At 44.4% G+C, this 26,468-nt stretch overlaps 1 protein-coding gene and 1 pseudogene across 1 annotated transcript in view; both read right to left on the reverse strand.

Annotated features, from left to right (window-relative positions):
- LEPR (leptin receptor) overlaps positions 1–26,468 on the reverse strand; it is a 154,896-nt gene that overhangs the window by 96,007 nt on the left and 32,421 nt on the right. The window contains exon 2 of the mRNA XM_089687952.1: positions 6,662–6,722. Coding sequence (XP_089544078.1) covers positions 6,662–6,701 — 40 coding nt within the window. The 5' untranslated portion in view covers positions 6,702–6,722. The remainder of the gene's footprint in view (positions 1–6,661; positions 6,723–26,468) is intronic.
- LOC149453998 (ubiquitin-like) lies at positions 24,628–25,186 on the reverse strand (annotated as a pseudogene).

Raw genomic sequence — 26,468 nt, forward strand, 5'->3', positions numbered from 1 at the left:
GATACTCTAAAATTGTCATAGATTTCCTCATGTTGAAGATAATGGTCCGAAAGGGTGAATTTACATCAGGTTTTAATAAGGTGTTTGATGAATAGCACCGGGGCGTGAGCTAAATCTGCACAATTAATCAAGCCTCTGGAAACATATCCTGTCGGAAGGTAATATGAAGACAGATTTTTCTCACATCTCGAAGGTCCACGCAGGTTTCTGACAGATTGCCTTGTTAGTCACGTAGAAGCACGGCTAAGGGAGGCAGCTGGACAATCAACATATCAATTTAGATCAAAGCAGTTTATGAGGCTGCTGTGTATTATCCGCGAGCATTGCCAGGTAAGAGCCCCACGGCTTTCTATAATGGGATTAACATGTCTAAACACAGGCAGGCGTGCTGGAAGCTGTACGTATCTGGTTGAATCTTCAAAATGACTACCGCTGTTGATGATAGGTGAAAGGTTCTCCTTGAATGCTCATCAACCCCTTGTTTAGTTTGCAAAATTTACTACTGTATTTGCTCTGATTTCTAGGTGCTTTTTTACACTCTCTGGACACTTTCTTAGGTACACCTTGCTAGTTTCAAGAAAATATCCCCCACACCATTAGCCTTAACCATTGAGCACCTCGTTTACCGATTCTCTATTGTCTTCCAAAAATTCACAAAGATCTGCAACACCCCTGATAGTGGGATTGGCTCTTTATGTTCAAGAGTGGGGGAATACATAGATTTTTTTTTCCTCCAGCCATTGGTACTTTCTACTCTTTCTTTCTTGTGGGACAGGAATCAGGTCTTAAATGATGTTAAGAATAATAAGGTTGAACCATCTACATTCTTAGTTACAGCAGACGTAGCTTCCCTATGTAGTAATATAGGACATGTTGATGGGATGGAAGCTGTTGACTATTATTTGAGTCTGAGGACATTCCACATTCATATTAGAACTTTTAGAATTTGCTATGAACCATAATTATTTTTTGTTTGATAAGATGTTTTACCTTCAGACATGAGGAGATGCCATGGGGGCTAAGTTTGCTCCAAGTTTGGCAAATTTGTTTATGGCTAGATGGGAGGAAGACATGATCTATTCTAGAGAAGGGCCGGAGTTGTGTTTCTACCGGCGATATATTGATGATGTCTTCCTCCTCTGGCGCGGCAGTGAGGAAATGTTACACAGCTTTTTTGTCACCTTAAATAATTTCAACATCAAACTGACATATGCGAATGATCGCAAGGAAGTCAACTTTTTGCACCTGACTCTTATTCATGACGGTACTAAAATTGTTCTTTTTCAAATCTACAGATAGGAACAGTTACATCCCTACAGATAGTTGTCACCATCCTCTCTGGCTTCGTAATATTCCTAAAGGCCAATTCCTGAGAATACAGAGAAATTGTGACAACTTAGAAGATTTTCACTGTCAGGTAGAAATCCTCATAGGTAGATTTTTAGAGAGAGGATACAATTCATCAGTGTTGGAAGCAGACATTCAGGAGGCAGCCACACTAATAGGCCATCTCCGTTAATAGGTAGGAAGGAGAATAGACCTAAAAAAAATCTGCCCTTTCATTACAAGTTTCTCAGTTCAGCGTAGAGAAATAGAGAGAATTCTGAAGAGGAACTGGAGAATCCTTTGGGACGACCCAGTTCTAGCAGATTTTTTACCTGATAGGCCAGACGTTATCTTCTGACGAACACCCTCTTTAAGACATTAGATAGCCCCTAATGTAGTGGACCCACCTATAGAGATCACATTCTTTTCTGGGTTAAAAGGTTTTTTTGTAATAGGTTGTAAGAGGTGTATGATATGTAGATGTGATAACATCCGGAAAAAGCCATTATATTCATTTTCTTCCCAATTTATTGGTAAAGAGAATACCATTGACTCCTTGATTACTTGTAATAGCAAATATGCAGTATATCTTCTAGAGTGTTCTTGTAAAAAGCAGTGTATACAGTAGGTAGAACCACTAGGAGGTTGAGGGATCGTTTAAGGGAACATCTTTACAACATTAGGAAGGGAGTCAAGGAGCATTCCCTTTCTAAACATTACAGGGATTGTTACCACAAAGATCCTTCTTAAAGTTTGTGGGTATAGATCTCATATGTCCCCACTGGAGGGGCAATAATAAACGTAGGGCAGTATCTATACTTGAGACAAAATGGATTTACGAAATACGTAATTTGGTTCCCTTATGGCATAATATTGAGATAGATGTCAACTGTTTTATTGATAATAGTTGACATACATGTTTTTTATCCAACCAGGGAGGCCTTTTTTGAGTGTGCCTCCACACTGATTTTGGATTGTTTTATATATACTGTATTTTTCGCTCCATAAGACGCACCTAGGTTTTAGAGGCTGAAAACAGGAAAAAAAATATTCTGAACTAATGGACTGCAGACATAGTACAGGAGATGACCAGAGACTGCGGACATAGTACAGGAGATGACCAGAGACTGTGGACATAGTACAGGAGATGACCAGAGACTGCGGACATAGTACAGGAGATGACCAGAGACTGCAGACATAGTACAGGAGATGACCAGAGACTGCAGACATAGTACAGGAGATGACCAGAGACTGCGGACACAGTACAGGAGATGACCAGAGACTGCGGACACAGTACAGGAGATGACCAGACACTGCAGACACAGTACAAGGGATCACCAGAGACTGCGGACAGTACAGGAGATGACCAGAGACTGCGGACAGTACAGGAGATGACCAGAGAGTGCGGACAGTACAGGAGATGACCAGAGACTGCGGACAGTACAGGAGATGACCAGAGACTGCGGACGTAGTACAAGAGATGACCAGAGACTGCGGACATAGTAGAGGAGATGAACAGAGACTGCGGACACGGTACAGGAGATGACCAGAGACTGCGGGCACGGTACAGGAGATGACCAGAGACTGCGGACAGTACAGGAGATGACCAGAGACTGCGGACAGTACAGGAGATGACCAGAGACTGCGGACACGGTACAGGAGATGACCAGAGACTGTGGACAGTACAGGAGATGACTGCTGACCTTTGGGGAGGGGGGGGAGCGGGTACCTGAATTTGACAGGTACCCGCTCTTACTTCCGCCGAGTTGTTCTTTGATCTTACCTGTTCCTCTATCCAGCCACGCGCTGTCTTCCCGGCTTCTGTAGTGTGGGCGCTCGGCTTGACAGCCGGGTGCCCAGTGCACATGAGCGAGAAGCGTTGCGCTTTGTGATTGGTCCGGCATCTTCTAGGACCTGTCATGTGTCCCAGGTGCCGCCTTACCATTCACAAAGAGCACCGCTTCTTGCGCATGTCAAGCCCAGCGCCCACACTACAGAAGCCGGGAAGACAGCGCGCTGCTGGATAGAGGAACAGGTAAGGTCCCGCTACAGAGCTGAGTGGCCGGCCCGGTATTCTGACACGGCGGCGGTGGAAATACCGGACCGGCCGCTCCATATTCGCTCCATAAGACGCACTGACATTTTCCCCCCTTTTTTGGGGGGAAAAAAGTGCGTCTTATGGAGCGAAAAATACGGTAGGTATTTATAGAGTTCTGCGAGTTTTGGTATAGGGGTGGACCTAAAGTTACATTATTCAATATGATGCATGTACCCAGTGGGTATATAAGCTATTGTATCTCTATGGCTCATTCACTAATTTGATTTTTTTGTTAGCCGTTAAAATAATTTTTTTATAAGTTTTTATATTAGTTTTCATGTATGTTTTTACATATTCTCTGTTATATCTCGATCTCATCGCAACTTTGTTGAATATAATCTTAGTTATATATCTGTTTACAGGGTTTTGCAATGGGATTTTTGATCATTGCATTGATGTCCTGTAAATTATGGTTATTATTGCACATCTATTATTTTTATATCCGTTTTAGGGATTCTGGCTAGAATTAAAGTTTGATAATCCAAATATAGCAATAGTAACCCCTTGATGCCGACGTAACACAAATATGCAGTCTCACAAAACTGGGCTTTTTTCTGTGGGGCCGCATATTTGCTCCCAGCACAAAGACCGGGGTGTCACTGAGATCGGGACCTGAGACTCCCAATTCCGGGTCCAGTGATCACTGTGATAGCCTCTGATTGGCTATCACAGTAATCAGTCACTGTACAGCCCGGCTTCCTTGTTTTTTTTTTTCTCTCTATGAATGGAGGAGAGAGATACATTTTATCTCTCTAACTTCTAGCACAGAGGGGAAAAAAATGTTAAATAAATAAATAAATATTAAAAAATAAAATAAAAAAAAATAAGAAAATATACCTAGATCAAGGTTTGATCTAGTTCAGTGCCAGGGTAAGTGCTTGGGTCAAGGTCCAAGTCAAAGGTGAAGGTCAAAAGGTCAGGATCAAAGGTCAGGATTTTTTTTTTTTTTAAATTGGTATCAGTGTCAGCGTGTTTTAGGTATACAAAAAACAAAATGCGCACTATTGTTTCTGGGCTGTACTACGGGTACAAACTACAAATAACATACACATAAATGGTATCGCTGCGATCGTCAAGAGCTGGAAAATTGTTTTTGGGTTGTTCTTTGGTGGTAGGTTATGGTAGTAACAAGAAACACACACAGCTAAATTTAAAAAAAAAAAAATTTATTTTACTAATTTGGGCCAGTTTTCCTTTGATAATAAAAAAAAAACAGGAGATATCCATTACCATTTACCACCAAATGAAATCCCAATTTGTCATGAAAAAAACAAGGTATAATTCACCCGGAAGTACAAAGTAGTTGTGATGATATGTACGGTTTTATTAACACAGGTCAACGTTGCAAAATTGTGCTTAGGCATTAAGATTTGTTTTACCCTAATAGGCGTGAAGGGGTTAATATACAGTATCCAATTAAAGCCTGATAATTCAAGTATGGCAGTATTGATATACTGTACATTGGTTTTTATGATCATATTTTCAATGGTCATTTTTATCTTTATCCAGAACAAGGATGTGATGTCTAATCTTCAAGAAAATGGTGCTCGCTTGTTCGTGCACCTGAGGGCTATTTAAGTCATGCACTGTGATGGCGTCAGTATGAGGCGGGTCCCTTTGAGAACGTGCGTGTGCATGAAACGCGTCAGAGAGGAGCCTATGTGCTGACGTCACACCGCCAATTCCACGCGATGGTCCGGCGGCCATCTTTGTGAGTGGTTGTTTGTTGTGTTATACTCCACGTGGCTGCATTGTTATTTTAGTAAAACTGACTACACTATATGCTGCTGTCTTTGGGCTCTATTTTGTGAGCTCTTTTTTAGGATGTGCCACATTTGGATCGATTACTGATTGGTGTACTGGAGATCCATTTTTAGGAATGCCCATTTAGAGCCCATTTCACAGTGGGGGTCATTCTAGTATATTTCCATTTCCTGCAGTGGATAAGACACATGACTTGGAGGGATTTCCATCAGGGTGGATTTGATTTACATCAAACTGATTTAAATCACGATTTAAATCACTAGTCAGTAAGGCTTGATTTAAATCCTAGTTTTCTACATAAAGACTAATTCTTGCTGGTATAACTTTAATATACAAGTAGATGAAGATTTTTAGAATAACAACTTTTCATATTAGTTTTTTTATCCCCAGTTTAATAGGTTAATCATTCGTATTTGGACAACTTTTCTGTTGTACTTAGGAAGGAGAAAAATAATCATTACCTTAATAATAACAATTTAAATAGATTTATTCAACTGAAACAATAACATTCCAGCATATGTGATTTGCTTAAACATCCATGTTTGGTAACTAATTTGGCTAAACAAAATATATATATTTTAAGAAACTTAGACTGTCAGCCCCTTCCCCCTCACACTTAGCTTCACTTTCTTCTTGTGCAGATCTATTCCACTCCAAACAATCAGAAAAATATTGTTTCTATTCTATTCACTGAACTTCTTGAAACTTAGCACTGAAGGGGTTGATTCTGTAGTCATAGGTTTGTAGAAGTTAGGATGAAGGTCTTTTTCTTAACTCTGTTCATGTTATAACATTTTTGCTGTGAAGAAGAGGCATGTGATCTCCGCTGAGTCAAATTCAGTTTTGAGAACTGCAAAAGTAAACCAATCATCTGTGATAATATCTTGTAGGCAGAGAAACTGCCCAATAATCTTACAAAAACCTCTGGAAGAGCATGACATTGTGAATGGATTCATGGAATTTATTTACCAAAAAAATGAAACATATACAACCTTATTCTACATAATTAAAAAACTAATCTTTATTTCATGATGGAATAACCTTTGGATGGTAATATATTTTCCTCAAAAAGCATTTTATTTAAAAAAAATCCAATTTAAATAAAAAAAATCTGATTTTTTAAAAAAAATCATTGATTTTTATCCACCCTGATTTCCATACAGAGCCTGTTTATTTCTTGCTTCTCGTGATTGCATAGTGGTGGAGGATTGTCACAGATATCACTTCACATCGCTGATCACCATTGATTTACACATTATTGTTGGGTATTGCAATTTCCTTTGGACTTAATGATTTAGATATTGGATATTAGTTCACATATCATTTTTGTTCATATATTAGCGCTGCACCTTTGTATATGAGAAAATAGAACGAATTTTCCAAAAAAGAACATTTTCTAATCATATTCTACTAATGTATGGCCAACTTAAGTTCCACTAAAGAAAAATAAAAAAAAAGATAAGAGAGACTTACCCCACTGTAGCACAACTGCCAGAGCCCATTGTTGGAACATGACTCCAAATTCCAAGAAAATCTGAAAAGAAATATGTAAAGAATTAACATTGAGCAAGCACCACACTTCACACACAAGCCATCAATATTCATCCAGGGTAGGTGCTTTATTGATTATACCATTTACTGTCAGTGGATGAAGATAAACAGCGTTGTGAATGACCCCTGCACCCCCATCCCCCACTGGCACCAAACTGCTTAGTATGTTAATCCAGGTGAGTTATGTTTTCTGCACAATAACCGACTTTATATGCCACTCACGTCATTTGTATTCGTTGGAAAGGTACGGTGCTTAAACAACCAAATGTATGCGGGGTCATATGTGCAATGTTGGAGAACGAATATCACTAGGGAAATCCTTCTCAAAACATAAAACACAAAAAAACTGAAACATTATTTCACCGGTAAATTTATCAAATGCAGGATTGGCTATATTTACTTTGGTGAGAATCAGCTGGAGGTTTCCAGCACCAAGGGATTGTGGCAACGAATGTCAATGTTGCAACCATAATATCTGAATGTTGGCACCTCCTGCACAGTAGTTGGCGGCAGTCAGTATGATACAGGGGCGGACTGACAACTCATGGGGCCCCCGGGCAATAGGGGATCATGGGGCCCTTGTGTCCTTGCCCACACTCAAAGCACACCCAAAAAAGCCTATAAAAGGTACCAGGGGCATTTCATGGGGCCCCCTACTGACCCCGGGCCCTCGGGCAGTGCCCGAGTGCTCAAATGGTCAGTCCGCCCCTGGTATGGTATGCTGTGCTGCACCAAAAATACCTTGTAATACCTCACTACAGCCTTGTCAGGATCTCTGTGCAGTCTGGTAAGCCAAGGCAACAGAAGACAATGGAACTGTGAGACTTCACAATAGAAAAGAGAATCTGGCTCTTGAGGTATTAATCCTGCCACTGACACTAACAATGGGGCACTATTCCTTCCTTTGACACCAATGATGGAGCATAATTCCCTCCACTGACACCAACAATAGGGCACTATTCCTTCCACTGGCACCAACTATTTCTCCCCTCAATACAAAAGATCGGGCATTGTTTACTCCCATTGGGCACAGCTAATCGTCCTTAAGGGTTTTCCAGTTCCTTTTCAGAATTCTCCCTATTTCTCTATGCTGAACTGAGAAACTTGTAATGAAAGGGAAGATTTTTTTAGGTCTATCCTCCTTCCTACTCATTAACAGATATGGCCTATCAGTGTTGGCTGCCTCCCGAATGTCTGCTTCCAACACTGATGAATTGTATCCTCTCTCTAAAAATCCAGTTATTGAAGTGACCTCCTCCCCAGCATAGTCAGCTCACTAAGGTGCCCGGGGTTACTTTTGGGTTTAGAGATGCCCCCTCTTCTTGCGGTAGTTCAAAAAACAACTTTCTGTAAGTCAGTATTTGCATTGGTTTAGGTCAGGGGTCTCCAAACTTTCCAAAGAAAGGGACAGTTTAGTGTCCTTCAGACTTTAGGGAGGCTAGCTGTGCCTAATGGGAGTAAACAATGCCTGATCTTTGATATTGAGGGGAGAAATAGTTGGTGCCAGTGGAAGGAATAGTGCCCCATTGTTGGTGTCAGTGGAAGGAACTATGCCCCATCATTGGTGTCAAAGGAAGGAATAGTGCCCCATTGTTAGTGTCAGTGGCAGGATTAATGCCTCAATAGCCAGATATAGGCAAGCAAAGGGCTGCAGTTTGGGGACCACTAGTTTAGACACACACATTGCCTCTCATGTGATTAGGTGGAGGGAGTAGCTTTACTAACCATAACAAAGAGGTTAAAGCAGCCTTTCTCAGGAGTGCCTTGAAGTTTCTTCAGGGGCGCCTTGGCAAAATGTCTAAAAATTGGCCAAAACTTGTATACAAGCCAGTGGGTGGAACCAGCCTGCCTTTTAGTTACACAAAGCCATAGGTTTTCATTTTGCACCATTATGACCTTCTAGCCACCGGGATCCTGACAACCAATGACATCATCAGTTGATAAGGAGGATGTCGATTACCTGCACAGCATCCTAGTTTGACCCTCCCCTGCCCTTTCCATCAGTGCTGGGGTCACATTAGCTGAGTGATGGAGAAAAATTTAGGGAGAAGAGAAACATTGGAATACTAGTCAGTACCAGTGTGCAAAAGTCTAATTGATTTGGAAGAATAAATCACCTCTAATGTTTGGTGTCCTACATGTGTTGATGTTGCTGCGTTATAGAAAACTACTAGAATATTTGTTTTACATTTTAGAATGGGGTGCGTCAAGACTGTCCATTATTTTAAACGGTGCCTCAGGACTGTCTATCATTTTAAAGGGTTCCTTGACTGAAAAAGGCTGAGAGACACTGGGTTAGAGACTTTCATCAAGCTGGCACTGGGAGGGTGCCCAGAATGAAAAGCATACAAGGAGTTGAGTATTGGCGGGTCATGAACTCAAGATCCGGAAAAAAAATGTTCACAAACCTATATGAAATATCAGCAAGTTCCACAAGTTTCACACAGGTCTAAGAACAGGACTTCCATCCTGTTCTAAGACAATAGTATCTGCCTTTCCATGGTAGTTGGATCAAGGTGTTAGTTTTCCTGCGTGGATGTAAATGCTGGGGTATCTTCTAAATAGAAGTGAACAAGGAGCTTGGGCTCCTTGTCCAGTTAAATGTGACTACTACCACTAATATTTATATGTCAGCAAAAGATCTAGAAGATCTAGAACACCAGCAGAGACTTTTCAGCTGGTTGGTTTTGGTATGTGGGGACCAGGGGCGGACTGACAACTCATGGGGCCCCCGGGCAATAGGGGATCATGGGGCCCCTGTGTCCTTGCCCAAACTCAAAAAAGCCTATGAAAAAGGTACCAGGGGCATCTCATGGGGCCCCCTATTGACCCCGGGCCCTCGGGCAGTGCCCGAGTTTCCAAATGGTCAGTCAGCCCCTGGTGGGGACTGTAGGTTGACCAAAAGGAGGGAATGGGTTTAGATTGCTGCACTGGAAAGAGTATGGTATAGACTGCACACAGAAATTATACATAAAGAATTTTCCCCATATAGTAGCTATGTGCTTTTTAATACTATCAGTGTAACTGATTATCAACCAATTGTTTTTTTAAAACCGGATTGGCAGAATTGCATAGGAAGAGATCAAGAATTTTCAAGCTAGCCATAAAGGTCCTAAAGACAAGGCATGCATAACCTTCTATGCCATCAGGAGACAGATGTACCACCTAAAACCATTGGTAAGAAGGCTCTAAATCTTTGACAGTGTCATCATCCCAGTTTTCCTTTATGAAGTATGGGGCCCAGTCACTTACCAAGACCAACCCAAATGGGACTGCAGGCCAAAAGAAATATTCCATTTGGAATTCTGCAAGCACCTTTTCCAAGTCCATCGACACACCTCCAACAACGCGTGTTGTTCTGAGCTAGGCAGATTTCCTTAACTGTTGCAGTATGGAAGATGGAGAGACTACAAACCGTCCCCATTCCTGGAGATGCTACAAGACCCCAATGACAGTCAGACTCTGAACCTGTCTAGACATATTGCCTGAAAATTAAATCAGGGCAGAAAAGACAGACCTACAAGTTCAAGGAGAGTAGACTCTGCCAGTGGTGTGCTCAAGGGGGTCCTGGAGTATGAGGCCCGCTTTATGCTATGGGGCCCCAACTACTCACAAGACACTCACTTCCATAGACTCTCACTACTTTAGAAGAGAAGAAGAGCTAATAGCAGCATAATATGTTATAGCTTGTCACAGGCTGAGAGGCACATTATGAGAAATTGTGAACTTAATTCCTTTGGACTCAACCCCCTATCCCCTTTTATATTACGCCTTAGGCTGATAACATTCCTGGACTTACTTCATTTCCCTTCATTTTTTATAACCCCCTATTAATTCCCTAAGTGCAGGGCTTATTTTCTCAAAGAATAGGTGCAGGTACTCCCCCTTTCAAGCAGAGGCGGACTGACAACTCATGGGGCCTCCGGGCATTAGTAAATCATGGGGCCCCTGTGTCCTTGCCAACACTCAAACCAAACCCAAAAAAGAATATGAAAGGTAACAGGGGCATCTCTTGGGGCCCCCTACTGACCCCGGGCCCTCAGGAAGTGCCCGAGTGTCCGAATGGTCAGTCCGCCCCTGCTTCCAAGTCACCCCTTGTCTTTGCCCCCTACCCACCTCCGAGCACCATCCATTCATTCCACCCCCTATCCACCTCCCAGTACCACCCATTTTATAGAAAATAGAACCAAGTATTATTTTGTGATGTTAAGTAATTTGCATGTAATTTGTTAATTATTATTAATTTTTAAGAAAAGCTGTAAGATAGATCCCCTGCAGCCTGCAACAATAGCTCCCCCCACCAACAATTGATCCCCCCAGCAACAATCGATCCCCCACCAGCAACAGTAGATTACCACAGCAACAATGGACCCCCTGCGATAAAACACCCCCCCAGCAACAACAGATCAACCCCAAAAAACAATAGACACCTGCCAGCAACAATAGATCTTCTAGTAGCCAGCATTATTAGACTTTTCAGCAGCTAGAAACAAGAGACTCCTCCCTGAACAGTAGATCCCCCCAGCAACAATACCACCCCCAGGAACAATAGACCCCCAACAATTGACCCCTCCCTCAACAATAGATCCCCTCCAGTGACAATAGATCTCCCAGGAGCCAGCATCAATGGATTCTCTAGCACATCTTGCCATTACATACATTCAGTGCTGGAGGTGCCGGAACTGCATTCCCCCCATCTTCCCGCTGAAAAAAAGCCCTGCCTAGGAGTTATCCTGACCTACAAGTCCAATGAGAGTAGACTGTGTCAGCAGTGTGGGGTATATTCCTCTCACACCATACTGGAATCAACCAAATGAGTAAAAGGGCGCTTTAATGGCATCCAACTGGTCACGTACAACATAAATGAAATATGTTGCCAGCACAACAATCTTTTTTCAATGTGCAAAGTTATTTACTATTAGAAATAATGCGGGTCCACATTCTTCTGTGCAGGTGGTGCGGCTGCACGGATTTTTGTGGATCCGCAGCGGCACCACCCACACATGTGAACCTAGCCTTGGGATCTATAGTGGAGCCAGCGACAGCCAGCCAGCTATAGTCTTTTCCCATGGATTTCATCAGTGGCAGTCCACATCTCATAGTACACTTTTCTTTGAAGTGATCTTGACAGCACATTTTTATGGCTTTTTTTTATACAATGTCATTGAAGCAGCGCATGGTTTAGGTGCTGGAGAGGGGTTACCAATGAGTTAAACATTAGCTAGCTTGCAGTGGAATGTAAGTGTCCCTATATGACTGTGTGTTGTAGGCCTGCTTAGAAAGCAGGAGTGCAGCCATTCGTGAAATGCACCAACTTCGAGGATCATTGATCTTTGCCCAGATGGAATATGTGGGTTAGTGGAGAACCGCTTCTCACGTGTTCTGCATAAATATGCAAATCTGCTTCATAGTAATCACATTCCGGAGGACTTCAGGTCACCAAGACCTTTATAAAGGGATGTCTGCTTCCCCAGTTCACCCCCAGAGGAACCGCCTCTCAGCTTGACAGTCCAGTGTTGCAAACAGGAGCCAATCAGAACAGTCACTTTTCATTGTTACAGCACAGCTTACAATGTGATGTCCTCCTAATAGAAGTTGCAAAAATTTCATATAGGAGAAAAATTACAGATTTTCTTTTGAATACCTAAATAACCTTAATTTAGCAGTGTAACCTCTTCTTCCTTCTTGATTTTACAATCCCCCCCCCCCCCTTCCCCACCAATAGCCTGTTCACATGTATGTGGATTGGATGCGGTTTGAACGGCATCCAATCCACATGACGTGAAATACCTTTGTTTCCTTTGGTGTCTGTTCACATAAGTCCGGTGCAGAGTCAGTGCGGTTTTAAAAAGAGTCATATCCGATTTCAGAGCAGTGGCTTCAGATTCAGGTACACATTACAGGCTATTGACTTCTATGGGAACCGTTCCTAAACCGCATATGTGTGAACAGGATAAGATCCTGAGCTAATCCTACTCTCCAGTTCCCTGGTCTCCTCCTCCCATGCCTGTCTCCAGGACTTCTCCAGGGCTTCCGCCATCCTCTGGAACTCACTACCCCAATCCATTAGACTGTCACCTACCCTCCTCACCTTTAGGCGCACCCTGAAAACCCATCTCTTCAGAGAGGCCTACCCAGCCCTCACCTAATTGCTGATCTCCTCCGCTCTTCCCACCACTCCATCCCCCACAGCTATTTCCTCCTGTACCACTCTCCCCTCCCTCCTAGATTGTAAGCTCCAAGGAGCAGAGCCCTCCAACCCCTTGTGTATTGTATTGTAACTGTACTGTCTCGTGTACTGTCTCCCATTATCATGTACAGCGCTGAGCAAACTATTGGCGCTATATAAATACTGTATAATAATAATACTATTGTAGGATCACATAGAAAATCAGTATTTCGAGACCACCCAGGGACCCTTCCTAAGGCATGTGATCAGGGCTGGTGCTAGACTATTTTGTGCCCTAGGCAAGACCAGCTACTTGCGCCCCCCCCCCCCAAATAAATAAATACATAAATAAATGTAAAAACTATAGAAAATATTAAATCAACAAAACATGAAACTGCTAAATTTCTTTTAATTTGCAAAAATAAGTGCCATAAGATGCCACCAGCACCAATATTAAAGACACAATCAGTGTCACGAATGGACTGTATCTGTGGCTGGCAGTGGCAGGGTGACAGTTGCAGTGATTGGAGGATGATGGATCCACACTCTGTCCCAGGCAATGGGGGGGATAAAACACTGTGACAGCAGGCAGCCCAGCCCCCACACACACACAGAGCAGCAGGCCCAGCAGGCAATAGAAAAACAGACTGTGGAATTGTGATGATGTCATCACTCACTGACACATTGCACATGTGATGGATGGACGGCCGGGTCCCACTCACACAGACACGAGACATCACAGTCAGACATTACCTTCTTCTGCAGGTGCAGCTCCGCCTCCACTGATGAATGGGAAGAGAAGGGCTGGAACTCCAAAGAGATCAGCAGCCACCAGCAAACTTGCAGTAAGGGACTGTGTCTGAGAGGAACACTGGAAGGAGCAGCAGTTCAGCTGCTACACTGGCCCCAGACACCTTTCTTCCTCCCCTCCCCTCAGCTGGTGAATCATTCATGACGTGACGGCGTCCCACATGGAGAGAGTGCCGGACTGTGCTGCGCCCAGGCGCCCCTAGGTGGCAGTGCACCCTAGGCGACTGCCTAGTTTGCCTAGTGGAATTACTGGCCCTGCATGTGATGTGACCAGGGGTTCCTGTAGGATAAAGCCCATTTCTTGTTACAGGGCCCCAAGTACTTAGCAGTGAGAGACACTCAATAACAAAGATTCTCTGCTCTCATCCTGGACTTTACTTCTATGAAGGAGAAGATGAAACTCCACATTCTACTTTGAGAAGAGGAGCCAACCATGATAATTGCTGCACAATATTTTACGGCATGTCACACACGGCGCAGGACATAAGAAAATGCAGTTTTATAAATCCCTTACATGGAATCACCCCTTATCCCCTTTAGATTATCCATTAATCCGATATGATTCCTCGACTCCTATTCCTAGTTATTCCTTACATTACCAATCATTTTCTTTTGGCAATGTTAACATGTGTTTAGTCCTGCAAATAAAGTTTATTTAAATTTGAATTGAATTGGAAGAGAAACAAAGAAAAAGGAGAATAAAGAGACTGAGTGAGAGAATGAGAAGGGAGAGAAGAGATTATGATGCAATCATTTCACCTTCTTTACATTAAATTCACTGCTTTCCCACATACACTATATGCCCCCCCCCCTCCAAATCATGTGATTCAGATGTTCCAATCCCCTCCATGGCCACAGGGGTATACAATAAAGCCCCTAGGCATGCAGACGGCTTCTACAAACATTGGTGAAAGAATGGGTCGCTCTCAGGAGCTCAGTGACTCCAAGCGTGGTCCCGTGATAGGTGGTCACCTGTGCAATAAGTCCATCCGTGACATTTCCTGGCTACTAAATATTCCACGCTCAACTGTTAGTGGGATTATAACAAAGTGGAAGCAACTGGGAACAACAGCCACTCAGCCACCAAGTGGTAGGCCACGTCACATGACAGGGCGGGGTCAGCGCATGCTGAAGCGCACAGTGCGCAGAAGTCACCAACTGTCTGCAGAGTCAATAGCTAAAGACCTCCAAACTTGGTGTGGCCTTCAGATTAGCACAACAACAGTGCGTAGAGAGCTTCATGGAATGGGTTTCCATGGCCGAGCAGCTGCATCCAAGCCTTACATCACCAAGTGCAATGCAAAGCGTCGTATCCCGCGGTGTAAAGCATGCCGCCACTGGACTCTAGAGCAGTGGAGACGTGTTCTCTGGAGTGACCAATCACGCTTCTCTGTCTGGCAATCCGATGGACGTGTCTGGGTTTGGCAGTTGCCAGGAGAACGGTACTTGCCTGACTGCATTGTGCCAAGTGTAAAGTTTGGTGGAGGGGGGATTATGGTGTGGGGTTGTATTTCAGGGGTTGGGCTTGGCCCCCTAGTTCCAATGTAGGGAACTCTTAAGGCGTCAGCATACCAAGACATTTTGGACAATTTCATGCTCCCAACTTTGTGGGAAGAGTTTGGGGATGGCCCCTTCCTGTTCCAACATGACTGCGCACCAGTGTACAAAGCAAGGTCCATAAAGACATGGAGGAGCCAGTTTGGGGTGGAGGAACTTGACTGTCCTGCACAGAGTCCTGACCTCAACCCCATAGAACACCTGTGGGATGAATTAGAGCGGAGACTGCGAGCCAGGCCTCCTCCCCCGACATCAGTGCCTGACCTGACAAATGTGCTTCTGGAAGAATGGTCCAACCTTCCCATAGACACCCTCCTAAACCTTGTGGACGGCCTTCCCAGAAGAGTTGAAGCTGTTATAGCTGCAAAGGGCGGGGCCAACTCAATATTGAACCCTACGGACTAAGACTGGGGGGTCATTAAAGTTCATGTGTGTGGAAAGGCCGGCCGACCGACCAATACTTTTAGAAATATAGTGTATGGCTTACAGACATTAAAAGCTCAATAGTCAGCCTCAGGGCTTTTTTTCTCAGAGAATAGGTGCAGGACCCCCCCCTTTTGAGTCACTTCTTCTCTCCGCCCCCTACCCACCTCCCAGTACCACCCCTTTTAAAGAATATAGAGCCAAGCATCATTTTGTGTTGCTAAGTCATTTGTATGGAATTTGTTAGTTAACAACAAGAAAAGCAGTACATTAGATCCCCTGCAGCCAGCAGCAAAAGGCCCTCCCCAGCAATAATAGACGCCCCAGCAACAATAGACCCCCAGCAACAATAGTTTTCCCAGCAGCCAGCATCAATAAACTCTTCAACAGCCAGCAACAATAGACCCCTCTCTCAACATTAGATCCCTTTCAGCAAAAATTGACCCCCCAAACAATATAAGCCCCACAACAACAATAGACCTTCATAGCAACAACAGACTGCCACACAAAAATAGATGCCCTCCAGCAACAATAGATCCCACCGCAGCCAGCAACATTAGATCCTTCTCTCAACAGTAGATCTCTTTCAGCAAAAACTGCACACCCAACAATTTAAACCCTGCAGCAACAATAGATCCCCACCAGCAACAATAAATCTCCCCAGCAACAATAGGCTGCCATGCAAAAATAGATGCCCTCAAGCAATAATAGATCTCACAGCAGCCAGCAACATTAGACCCATCTCTCAACAGTAGATCGATTTCAGCAACAACTTCCCCCAACAATATAAACCCTGCAGCAACAATAGATCCCCGCCAGCGACAATAAATCTCCATAGCAACAATAGGCTGCCATGCAAAAATAGATGCCCTCCAGCAACAATAGATCTCACAGCAGCCAGCAACATTAGACCCCTCTCAACAGTAGATCCTATTCAGCAACAATTGACCTAACAACAAACCCCCCCCAGCAACAATAGAACACCATGCAAAAATAGACCCCCTCCAGCAAAAATATCTCCCCCAGCAGCCACCACCAATAGACCCTCCAGTACACCCCAGCACTCCTTGCCATTACATACATTCAGTGCTGCATGTGCCGGAACTGCGTTCCCCCATGTTCCCGCTGAAAAAAAGCCATTGTCTGCATTTAAAACACCGTCACACTGGAAATTTATACTAAGATGATCAAATTCACACATACAAAAAAAACCTTCAAATATACCAGACGCGTTCTTCAATATATTAATGGTGTATATATAACTTGAAGTCCATGGACACAGAGAACACAGAGAACACAGAGAACACAGAGAACACAGGTCAATGCCCCTGGATGCCCTGATTCTTCCATACCTCCGTATATATTTTAGCAATCAGGTCACTGTTAAGCCTTCAAGGAATTCCCAAAGAATGTGTTCTTTCTATGTCAGGTCACTAAGTATTATTAGAAAAGTAATTTACGACATAATATTGGAGCAGAAATGGTCAGTGAAACAAAAGATGTGCAAAGTCCTACAGTTTATTTTCTGTATCTCTTTACAAGGCTAGGCATTAATCGGTTTTTTTTTTTTTAGATGATGCCATCTACATTGAGCCCAAAACCTTGAATGATTCTTGTGTCTGAAAAGGCTTCATAATAAGAGCAAGGGGGGCGAGACTGAACTAACTTGGGAGTTGTGGCTCGACCGCTACAGATAATTGATCAAGAAAATAGAAAAAATATATATTCTTATAGGAATGTATCTTTTGATATTCAACAAAATGTAAAGATCATGATTATACACATTTATCTATAGATCTGTATTGAACCTTAGGTTTAAATTCTCTAAACATGTTCTGGAACACTTGCCATGGATCCATTACTCTTGCATTGGATTTTATTACCTATGTCTTGTCTTGATACTGACATCTAATGACAGTTCAGTGTAACTACAACTTGCTATTTCTGTATTTGTTAATGGTATAATCCTGCTTCCCTGTAGTTTAGTCCTTAGACCAGTGGTCAGCAAACTGTGGCCCGGGGGCAGATGTGGCCCTTTACCTTCCTTTATCCAGCCCTTGGGGCACTATTGATCCCCCAAAACAAGGCACTATTCTAAGACTGACACCAACAACAATGGGGCACCATTCCTCCCATGGACACCAATGATAAGGCACGATTTCTGCCCCTGATATCAACAATCGGCACTGTTCCTCCCACAGACAATAATGATGGGACACAATTCCTTCCACTGACACCAACAATGATGCACCATTCGTCCCATAGACACCAATGATAAGGAAGAATTTCTTCCCTTATATCAGCAATTGGCACCGTTCCTTCCACAGACAACAATGATGGGGCAATATTTTTCCCACTGATACCAATGATGGGGCACTATTCCTTCTACTGACACCAATGATGGGGCACTATTCCTCCCACTGACACCAATGATGGGGCACTATTCCTTCCACTGATACCAATGATGGGGCACTATTCCTCCCACTGATACCAATGATGGGGCACTATTCCTCCCACTGATACCAATGATGAAGCACTATTCCTCCCACTAATACCAATGATGGGGCACTATTCCTTCCACTGATACCAATGATGGGGCACTATTCCTCCAACTAATGCCAATGACTGGACACTATTCCTCCTTCCACTGACTACAAGCACTGTCATTTTTTTACTCCTACTAATGCCAGGACATTTTCTAATCCCTCTGGCCCTTCCACTGACACCAACAATGAGGCACCATTCCTGGCATAGACACCAATGATAAGGCAGATTTTCTTCCCTGATATCAGCAATTGGCACTGTTCCTTCCACAGACACCAGTGATGGGGCAATATTTTTCCCACTGATACCAATGATAGGGCACTATTCCTTCTACTGACACCAATGATGGGGCACTGTTCCTCCAACTAATGCCAATGACTGGACACTATTCCTCCTTCCACTGACTGCAAGCACTGTCATTTTTTTACTCCTACTAATGCTAGGACATTTTCTACTCCCACTGGCCCTTCCACTGACACCAACAATGGGGCACCATTCCTCCCATGGACACCAATGATAAGGCACGATTTCTCCCCTTGATATCAACAGTTGGCACTGTTCCTCCCACAGACACTAATTATGGGACACAATTCCTTCCACTGACACCAACAATGGGGCACCATTCCTCCCATTGATACCAATGATAAGGCACTATTTCTTCCCCTGATATCAATAATTGGCACTGTTCCTTCCACAGACACCAATGATGGGACACAATTCCTTTTACTGACACCAACAATGGGGCACTATTCCTCCGACTGGCACAAAAAATGTGGGTACAAAACAAAACGATTGCACAGTCTTAGGCCCCTTTCACACGAGCAGACCGATGGGGTCCACCTGTCCGTTTTTCAGGCAGACCCGATCTGCCCATCCATAGACTTCTATGGACCTACTATTGTCCGCTGACACCTGTCGGCATCTGATCCTGTACGCCGAAAACAGATGGATGGGGATCCGCTCCCCATCCGTCCAGCGGATCGGTTGACAATTGGTTGGAAATGGACAAGCAGCCCGTTTCCATGCGACCATCAAATTGAAATCAGCGGGCAGTGTCTGTGTCTGTTCTGCAGCAGCAGAGCGGACAGAGACCTGTCATTCACCCGCTCAGCAGGGATCAGCGGATAGATCACGCTGACGGATCCGCAACATGTGAAAGGGGCCTAACAGTTCATTTTCTTTCTAAAGCAGCCTAATAGTAAAAAAACCTGTCCCCAGCCACGGCACGGCAGGGCCCTTGCTCTGTGGGGAAGCCGTGGTCTCTCTACAGTTGGAGCAAATGCTCTTCAATCAGTGGGGTGTATGAGCTTTACTGATTGCAGGGCCAAAAGTCTGACTCAGTAGGGGATATGTAAGAGCACTGCAGAGAGACCACTGCTTCCGCTCACAGAGCAATGGTCCTTCTCTGCAACATGCTGGCAGGGGACAAGCTTTGCTAATCAGGCTGAGGATGCTTTACAAAGAAAATGAATTATGCAGTGCCTTGAAAAGTATTCATACCCCTTGAAATTTTCAGCACTTTGTCATATTACAACCAAATACATAAATGTATTTTATTGGGATTTTATGTGATAGATCAGTGGTCTCCAAACCGCATCCCAGGGGCCGGATGCGGCCCTTTATTTTATCTGGCCCTTGGGGGGGACAATATTCTCCTCACTGTCAACCAGGGGCGGACTGACCATTTGCAAACTCGGGCAGTGCCGAGGGCCCAGGGTCAGTAGGGGGCCCCATGAGATGCCCCTGGTACCTTTTTCATAGGCTTTTTTTAGTTTGGGCAAGGACACAGGGGCCCCATGATCTCCTATTGCCCGGGGGCCCCATGAGTTGTCAGTCCACCCCTGCTGTCAACAACAGTGGGACATAATTCCTGCCACAGACACTGACAATGAGGCATTAGTTTTCCCACTGACACCAATGATTGGTCAGTATTTCCCCCCCAATACTACAGATGGGGCACTATTTCTCCCATTGACACAGGTGGGGTACTATTCCACCCCCTGACGCCAACCATGGGACACTATTCCTCCCCCTACTGCCAAAGAGGGGACACAATCTACTCTCACTGACACCAGGATATTTTCCATCTCACTGGCCACATTCCGGCCCGCTAAAGTTTGGGAGGGAAGTAAACTGGCCCTATGTTTAGAAAATTTGGAGACCCCTGTGATAGACCAACACAATGTGGCACAGAATTGTGAAGTGGAAGGAAAATGATAAATGGTTTACAAAATTTTTGACAAATAAATATGTGAAAAGTGTGGCGGCATTTGTATTCGGCCCCCCGGAGTCAATACTTTGTATAACCACCTTTCACTGTAATTCCAGCTGCAAGTCTTTTTGGGGATGTCTCTACCAGCTTTCCACATCTAGAGAGGGACATTTCTGCCCGTTCTTTGCAGAATAGTTCAAGCTCTTTCAGATTGGATGGAGAGCGTCTGGGAACAGCACATTTCCAGTCTTGCCACAGAATCTCACTTGGATTTCGGTCTGGACTGTGACTGGGCCATTCTAACACATGAATATGCTTTGATCTAAACCATTCCATTGTAGCTCTGGCTGGATGTTTAGGGTCATTGAGAAACCATTAATCATTTTCCTTGTACTTCACAATTATGTGCCACTTTGTGTTGGTCTCCAAACTGCAGCCCATGGGCCGAATGCGGCCCTTTGCTTGCCTCTATCTGGCCCTTGGTGTACTATTCCTGCCACTGATACCAACAAGGAGGCACCATTTCTCCCACTGGCACCAACTATGGGGCATTTTTCCTTCCGCTGACAACAATAATGGGGCACAATTTCTCCCATTGATATAAACAATTAGGTACTATTCCTCCCACTGATACCAATGATGGGGCACTATTCCTCCCACTGATACCAATGATGGGGCCCTATTCATCCCACTGACACCAATGATGGGGCACTATTCCTCCCACTGACACCAATGATGGGGCAATATTCCTCCCTCTGATACAAATGATGGGGCACTATTCCTCCCACTGACACCAATGGTGGGGCAATATTCCTCCCACTGATACCAATGATGGGGCACTATTCATCCCACTGATACCAATGATGGGGCACTATTTCTCCCACTGACACCAATGGTGGGGCAATATTCCTCCCACTGATACCAATGGTGGGGCACTATTCATCCCACTGACCCCAATGATGGGGCAATATTCCTCCCACTGATACCAATTATGGGGCACTATTCATCCCACTGACCCCAATGATGTGGCAATATTCCTCCCACTGACACCAATGATGGGGCAATATTCCTCTCACTGATACCAATGATGGGGCACTATTCATCCCACTGACACCAATGATGAGGCAATATTCCTCCCACTGACCCCAATGATGTGGCAATATTCCTCCCACTGACACCAATGATGGGGCAATATTCCTCTCACTGATACCAATGATGGGGCACTATTCATCCCACTGACACCAATGATGAGGCAATATTCCTCCCACTGACACCAATGATGGGGCACTATTCATCCCACTAACACCAATGATGGGGCACTATTCCTCCCACTGACACCAATGATGTGGCACTATTCCTCCCACTGACACCAATGATGGGGCACTATTCATCCCACTGACACCAATGATGGGGCACTATTCATCCCACTGACACCTATGATGGGGCACTATTCATTCTACTGACACCAATGATGGGGCACTATTCATTCCACTGACACCTATGATGGGGCGCTGTTCCTCCAACTGATGCCAATGACTGGACACTTCCTCCTTTCACTGAGTAGAAGCACTGTCATTTTTTTTACTCCTTACAGACGTCGGGACATTTTCTACTCCCACTGGCCCTCCTAAAGTCTGAAGGACAGTAAACTGGTCCTTTGTTTAGAAAGTTTGGAGACCCCTGATCCATCACATAAAATCCCAATAAAATACATTTACGTTTTCAGTAGTAACATCACAAAATGTGGAAAATTTCAAGGGGTATGAATACTTTTCCAAGGCACTGCATAACTTTGAACACCTTTTGTTTTGATGGACCTGGAATATATTTAGCTAAGGTTCATTTATGAACAGGGGCGGACTGACCATTTGGAAACTAGGGCCCGGGGTCAGTAGGGGGCCCCATGAGATGCACCTGGTACCTTTTTCATAGGTTTTTTTTAGTTTGGGCAAGGACATAGGGGCCCCATGATCCCCTATTGCCCGGGGGCCCCATGAGCTGTCAGTCCGCCCCTGTTTATGAATGAATATTCTCCAGGTTTCTGTGTATACCTGTGAACTTTTCATTTTGATGAATATCACAAGCTACATTGCTATAACAATAGTTTTGTTTCCATTCTTCTAATCAATTTTCTGAAACCGCTGAGCCACAACTCCCAGGTTGGGTATATCTCGTCCCCTCCGGTGCGCTCCTATTATGAAGCTCTTTCAGATGGAAGAATAATTCAATGTTTTGAGCTCAATGTAATTGGCTCTGTATAAAAAAAAAAAGCCGATTAATGCCTAGCCTTGTAAACAGTCACAGATAAAATCATTGTCATTACTGTCAGAGACACAATGTTCTTTACCCGCCCCCCCCCCCCCCCATCAACGTGACATAACTTCTGTAACTTGTCTACTAAGGTTTAACACTGTAACATTGACAAGAGAACCATCGAGAACCCATAGAGCTGTCATGATCACATTTTATGTGCCTATAAGAATAAGAACTTAAAGTGTTACTAAACCCACAATGGGAAAATCAGTCTTTATGTGCAGTAAAGCATGCTTGTTATACTCACTGTGGAACCTAAGGGGTTAATCCTCTGCATTGTGTTAAAAACGATGTTTAATCCTGTCTTCTCTGATCCTCCCCTTCTTCCACTATCCCCTACTCATCTCCTGATAGTACAGAGCCTTGGGGGCAAGCTGCACATGCTCAGTCTGATGTGTAGTGCTAGAGAGTTTTTTTTTTCTAGGAAGAGTGCATGTGATCAGCACAGGGCCAATCAGCACTGTCCAGGCAGAGGGTCAGGCTGTCCCTGCAGTTTCAAGGGACAATGAGAGGAGAATGAAAACTCCTCCTACAAGCTTTAACCGGTGCTCTGCTGGACACTGATAGAAGTCACAAGACTGCTATATACTGCTGATGAGAAAAGGGATTTAGCAGTTTATATTTACTTAAATAATTGCAAAATGAATGGCAGCCTTGCGCGTCTCGCAAGAGGCTGTGGATGGTGACGGGTGTTGGAAAAGGTGCGATTCCTGCACCCGCACCCAGCCCACAAGTGTAAACCTACCCTAAGTCTACGGTCACAGCAAGCCCGACTTTGAAATCATGCGACTTACAGGGGGGACTGCCAATTTCAGGTGCGATTTGCAAGAGATCTGACATAGATGTCTATGCAAATCGCATGAAAAGTAGTGCATGTACTACTTTTGAAATCGGTGTGGCTCCGACCAAGTTGGAACAGCACCGATTTAACTGCTGTAATTGCGGACAATAGGGTGCGACTTGGCATATGATTTGCAAGTTACATGGCATGCAAATCACGCAAAAAAGTTGCATCCAGTGCGACCAGGGTGTTTAAGGGACCCTCCTCTTCTGCAGTGATGAAGATAGTAGACTAAGTCCCGGGTTCACACTGCATGTCACTTGCATATGAATCATACCGCATTCCTGTGCGAATTACATGCGATGTCTGTGCGATGCGATTTGAGCCATCCATTTTACTCAAATTGCATCACATCCGCACCAAAAAGGTGCAGGACCCTTTTTTTTACCCGCACCTGAATTGCATCGCATTGGGGTGTTCTCACCCATGTGATGCATTTTTCTGCGATTTGCGATCTGTTTTAGGGTGTCATTAATTTAACACTGACACCTGCACCAGATCGCATGAACGCCATGCGACTGCAATGAGGAGCGGGAAATGCATAGGCTTCCGTGAACCAGGTCTCAGCACCCAGCCTCTTATGTGACCCCAGATTCAGGAAAGAAAGCATTACATTTAGTTTAGAACCAGGGGCGGACTGACCATTCAAGCACTCGGGCACTGCCCGAGGGCCCGGGATCGGTAGGGGGCCCCATATGATGACCCTGGTACCTTTCATTGGCTTTTTCATAGGCTTTTTTGGGTGTGGGCGAGGACACAGGGGCCCCATGATCCCCTATTGCCCGGGGGCCCCATAAGTTGTCAGTCCGCCCCTGTTTAGAACACAGCCCCAAATTACATCACTGATCTTGTCTCCAAATATCACCCAAACCGTACTCTCCGCTCCTCACAAGACCTCCTACTCTCTAGCTCCCTTGTCTCCTCCTCCCATACTCGTCCTCGTCAGGACTTCTCTGAGCTTCCCCCATCCTCTGGAACTCCCTACCCCAATCCATCAGACTATCGCCTACTCTGCTCACTTTTTTTTTTTGTCTGTCAATTTGTTTTATTAACACATGTCCACATTTTACTTGTCTTCAGGCTTGTTGAAGCAGTAAGTCAGACAACACTTTCCACAGTAGTGCCTATCAAAGTGACTGGCCATGAAGACTCCGGCACCGCACTCATCAGATGGACATTCACACCTCAGGCGGTGGATTTTGCCATTCTCATCAACCTTGTAGTACTTGAGCACAGTAAGCTTGACCTTCTTCCTCTAATGCTTGTTCTTCTTAGAGGTGGTGTAAGACTTCTTCTTTCTCTTCTTAGCACCACCACGGAGCCTCAGCACCAGGTGAAGTGTGGACTCCTTCTGAATGTTATAATCTGAGAGTGTGCGGCCATCTTCAAGTTGCTTGCCAGCGAAGATCAACCTCTGCTGATCAGGAGGAATACCTTCCTTGTCCTAAATCTTGGCCTTGACATTTTCAATCGTATCAGAGGGCTCGACCTCGAGGGTGATGGTCTTCCCCGTCAGCGTTTTCACGAAGATCTGCATGGTGGCGGTGGATCCACCTCCTGCTAATGGAGGATCCTGGAGAGAGCTACTCTGCTCACTTTTAGGTGATCTCTGAAATCTTAAAGTCAGGTCCATAATTATTGGGACATGGACACAATTCTAACATTTTTGGCTCTATACACCACCACAATGGATTTGAAATGAAACAAACAAGATGTGCTTTAACTGCAGACTGTCAGCTTTAATTTGAGGGTATTTACATCCAAATCAGGTGAACGGTGTAGGAATTACAACAGTTTGCATATGTGCCTCCCACTTGTTAAGGGACCAAAAATAATGGGACAGAATAATAATCATAAATCAAACTTTCACTTTTTAATACTTGGTTGCAAATCCTTTGCAGTCAATTACAGCCTGAAGTCTGGAACGCATAGACATCACCAGACGCTGGGTTTCATCCCTGGTGATGCTCTGCCAGGCCTCTACTGCAACTGTCTTCAGTTCCTGCTTGTTCTTGGGGCATTTTCCCTTCAGTTTTGTCTTCAGCAAGTGAAATGCATGCTCAATCGGATTCAGGTCAGGTGATTGACTTGGCCATTGCATAACATTCCACTTCTTTCCCTTAAAAAACTCTTTGGTTGCATTTGCAGTATGCTTTGGGTCATTGTCCATCTGCACTGTGAAGCGTCCAATGAGTTGTGAAGCATTTGGCTGAATATGAGCAGATAATATTCCCGAAACACTTCAGAATTCATCCGGCTGCTTTTGTCAGCAGTCACATCATCAATAAATACAAGAGAACCAGTTCCATTGGCAGCCATACATGCCCACGCCATGACACTACCACCACCATGCTTCACTGATGAGGTGGTATGCTTAGGATCATGAGCAGTTCCTTTCCTTCTCCATACTCTTCTCTTCCCATCACTCTGGTACAAGTTGATCTCGGTCTCATCTGTCCATAGGATGTTGTTCCAGAACTGTGAAGGCTTTTTTAGATGTCGTTTGGCAAACTCTAATCTGGCCTTCCTGTTTTTGAGGCTCACCAATGGTTTACATCTTGTGGTGAACCCTCTGTATTCACTCTGGTGAAGTCTTCTCATGATTGTTGACTTTGACACACATACACCTACCTCCTGGAGAGTGTTCTTGATCTGGCCAACTGTTGTGAAGGGTGTTTTCTTCACCAGGGAAAGAATTCTTCGGTCATCCATCGCAGTTGTTTTTCGTGGTCTTCCGGGTCTTTTGGTGTTGCTGAGCTCACCAGTGCGTTCCTTCTTTTTAAGAATGTTCCAAACAGTTGTTTTGGCCATGCCTAAGGTTTTTGCTATCTCTCTGATGGGTTTGTTTTGTTTTTTCAGC

This window comes from Staurois parvus, unplaced genomic scaffold, assembly GCF_062004578.1.
Source record: "Staurois parvus isolate SC_StPar_1 unplaced genomic scaffold, SC_StPar_1.0 ptg000441l, whole genome shotgun sequence".
NCBI classification, from domain to species: Eukaryota; Metazoa; Chordata; class Amphibia; order Anura; family Ranidae; genus Staurois; species Staurois parvus.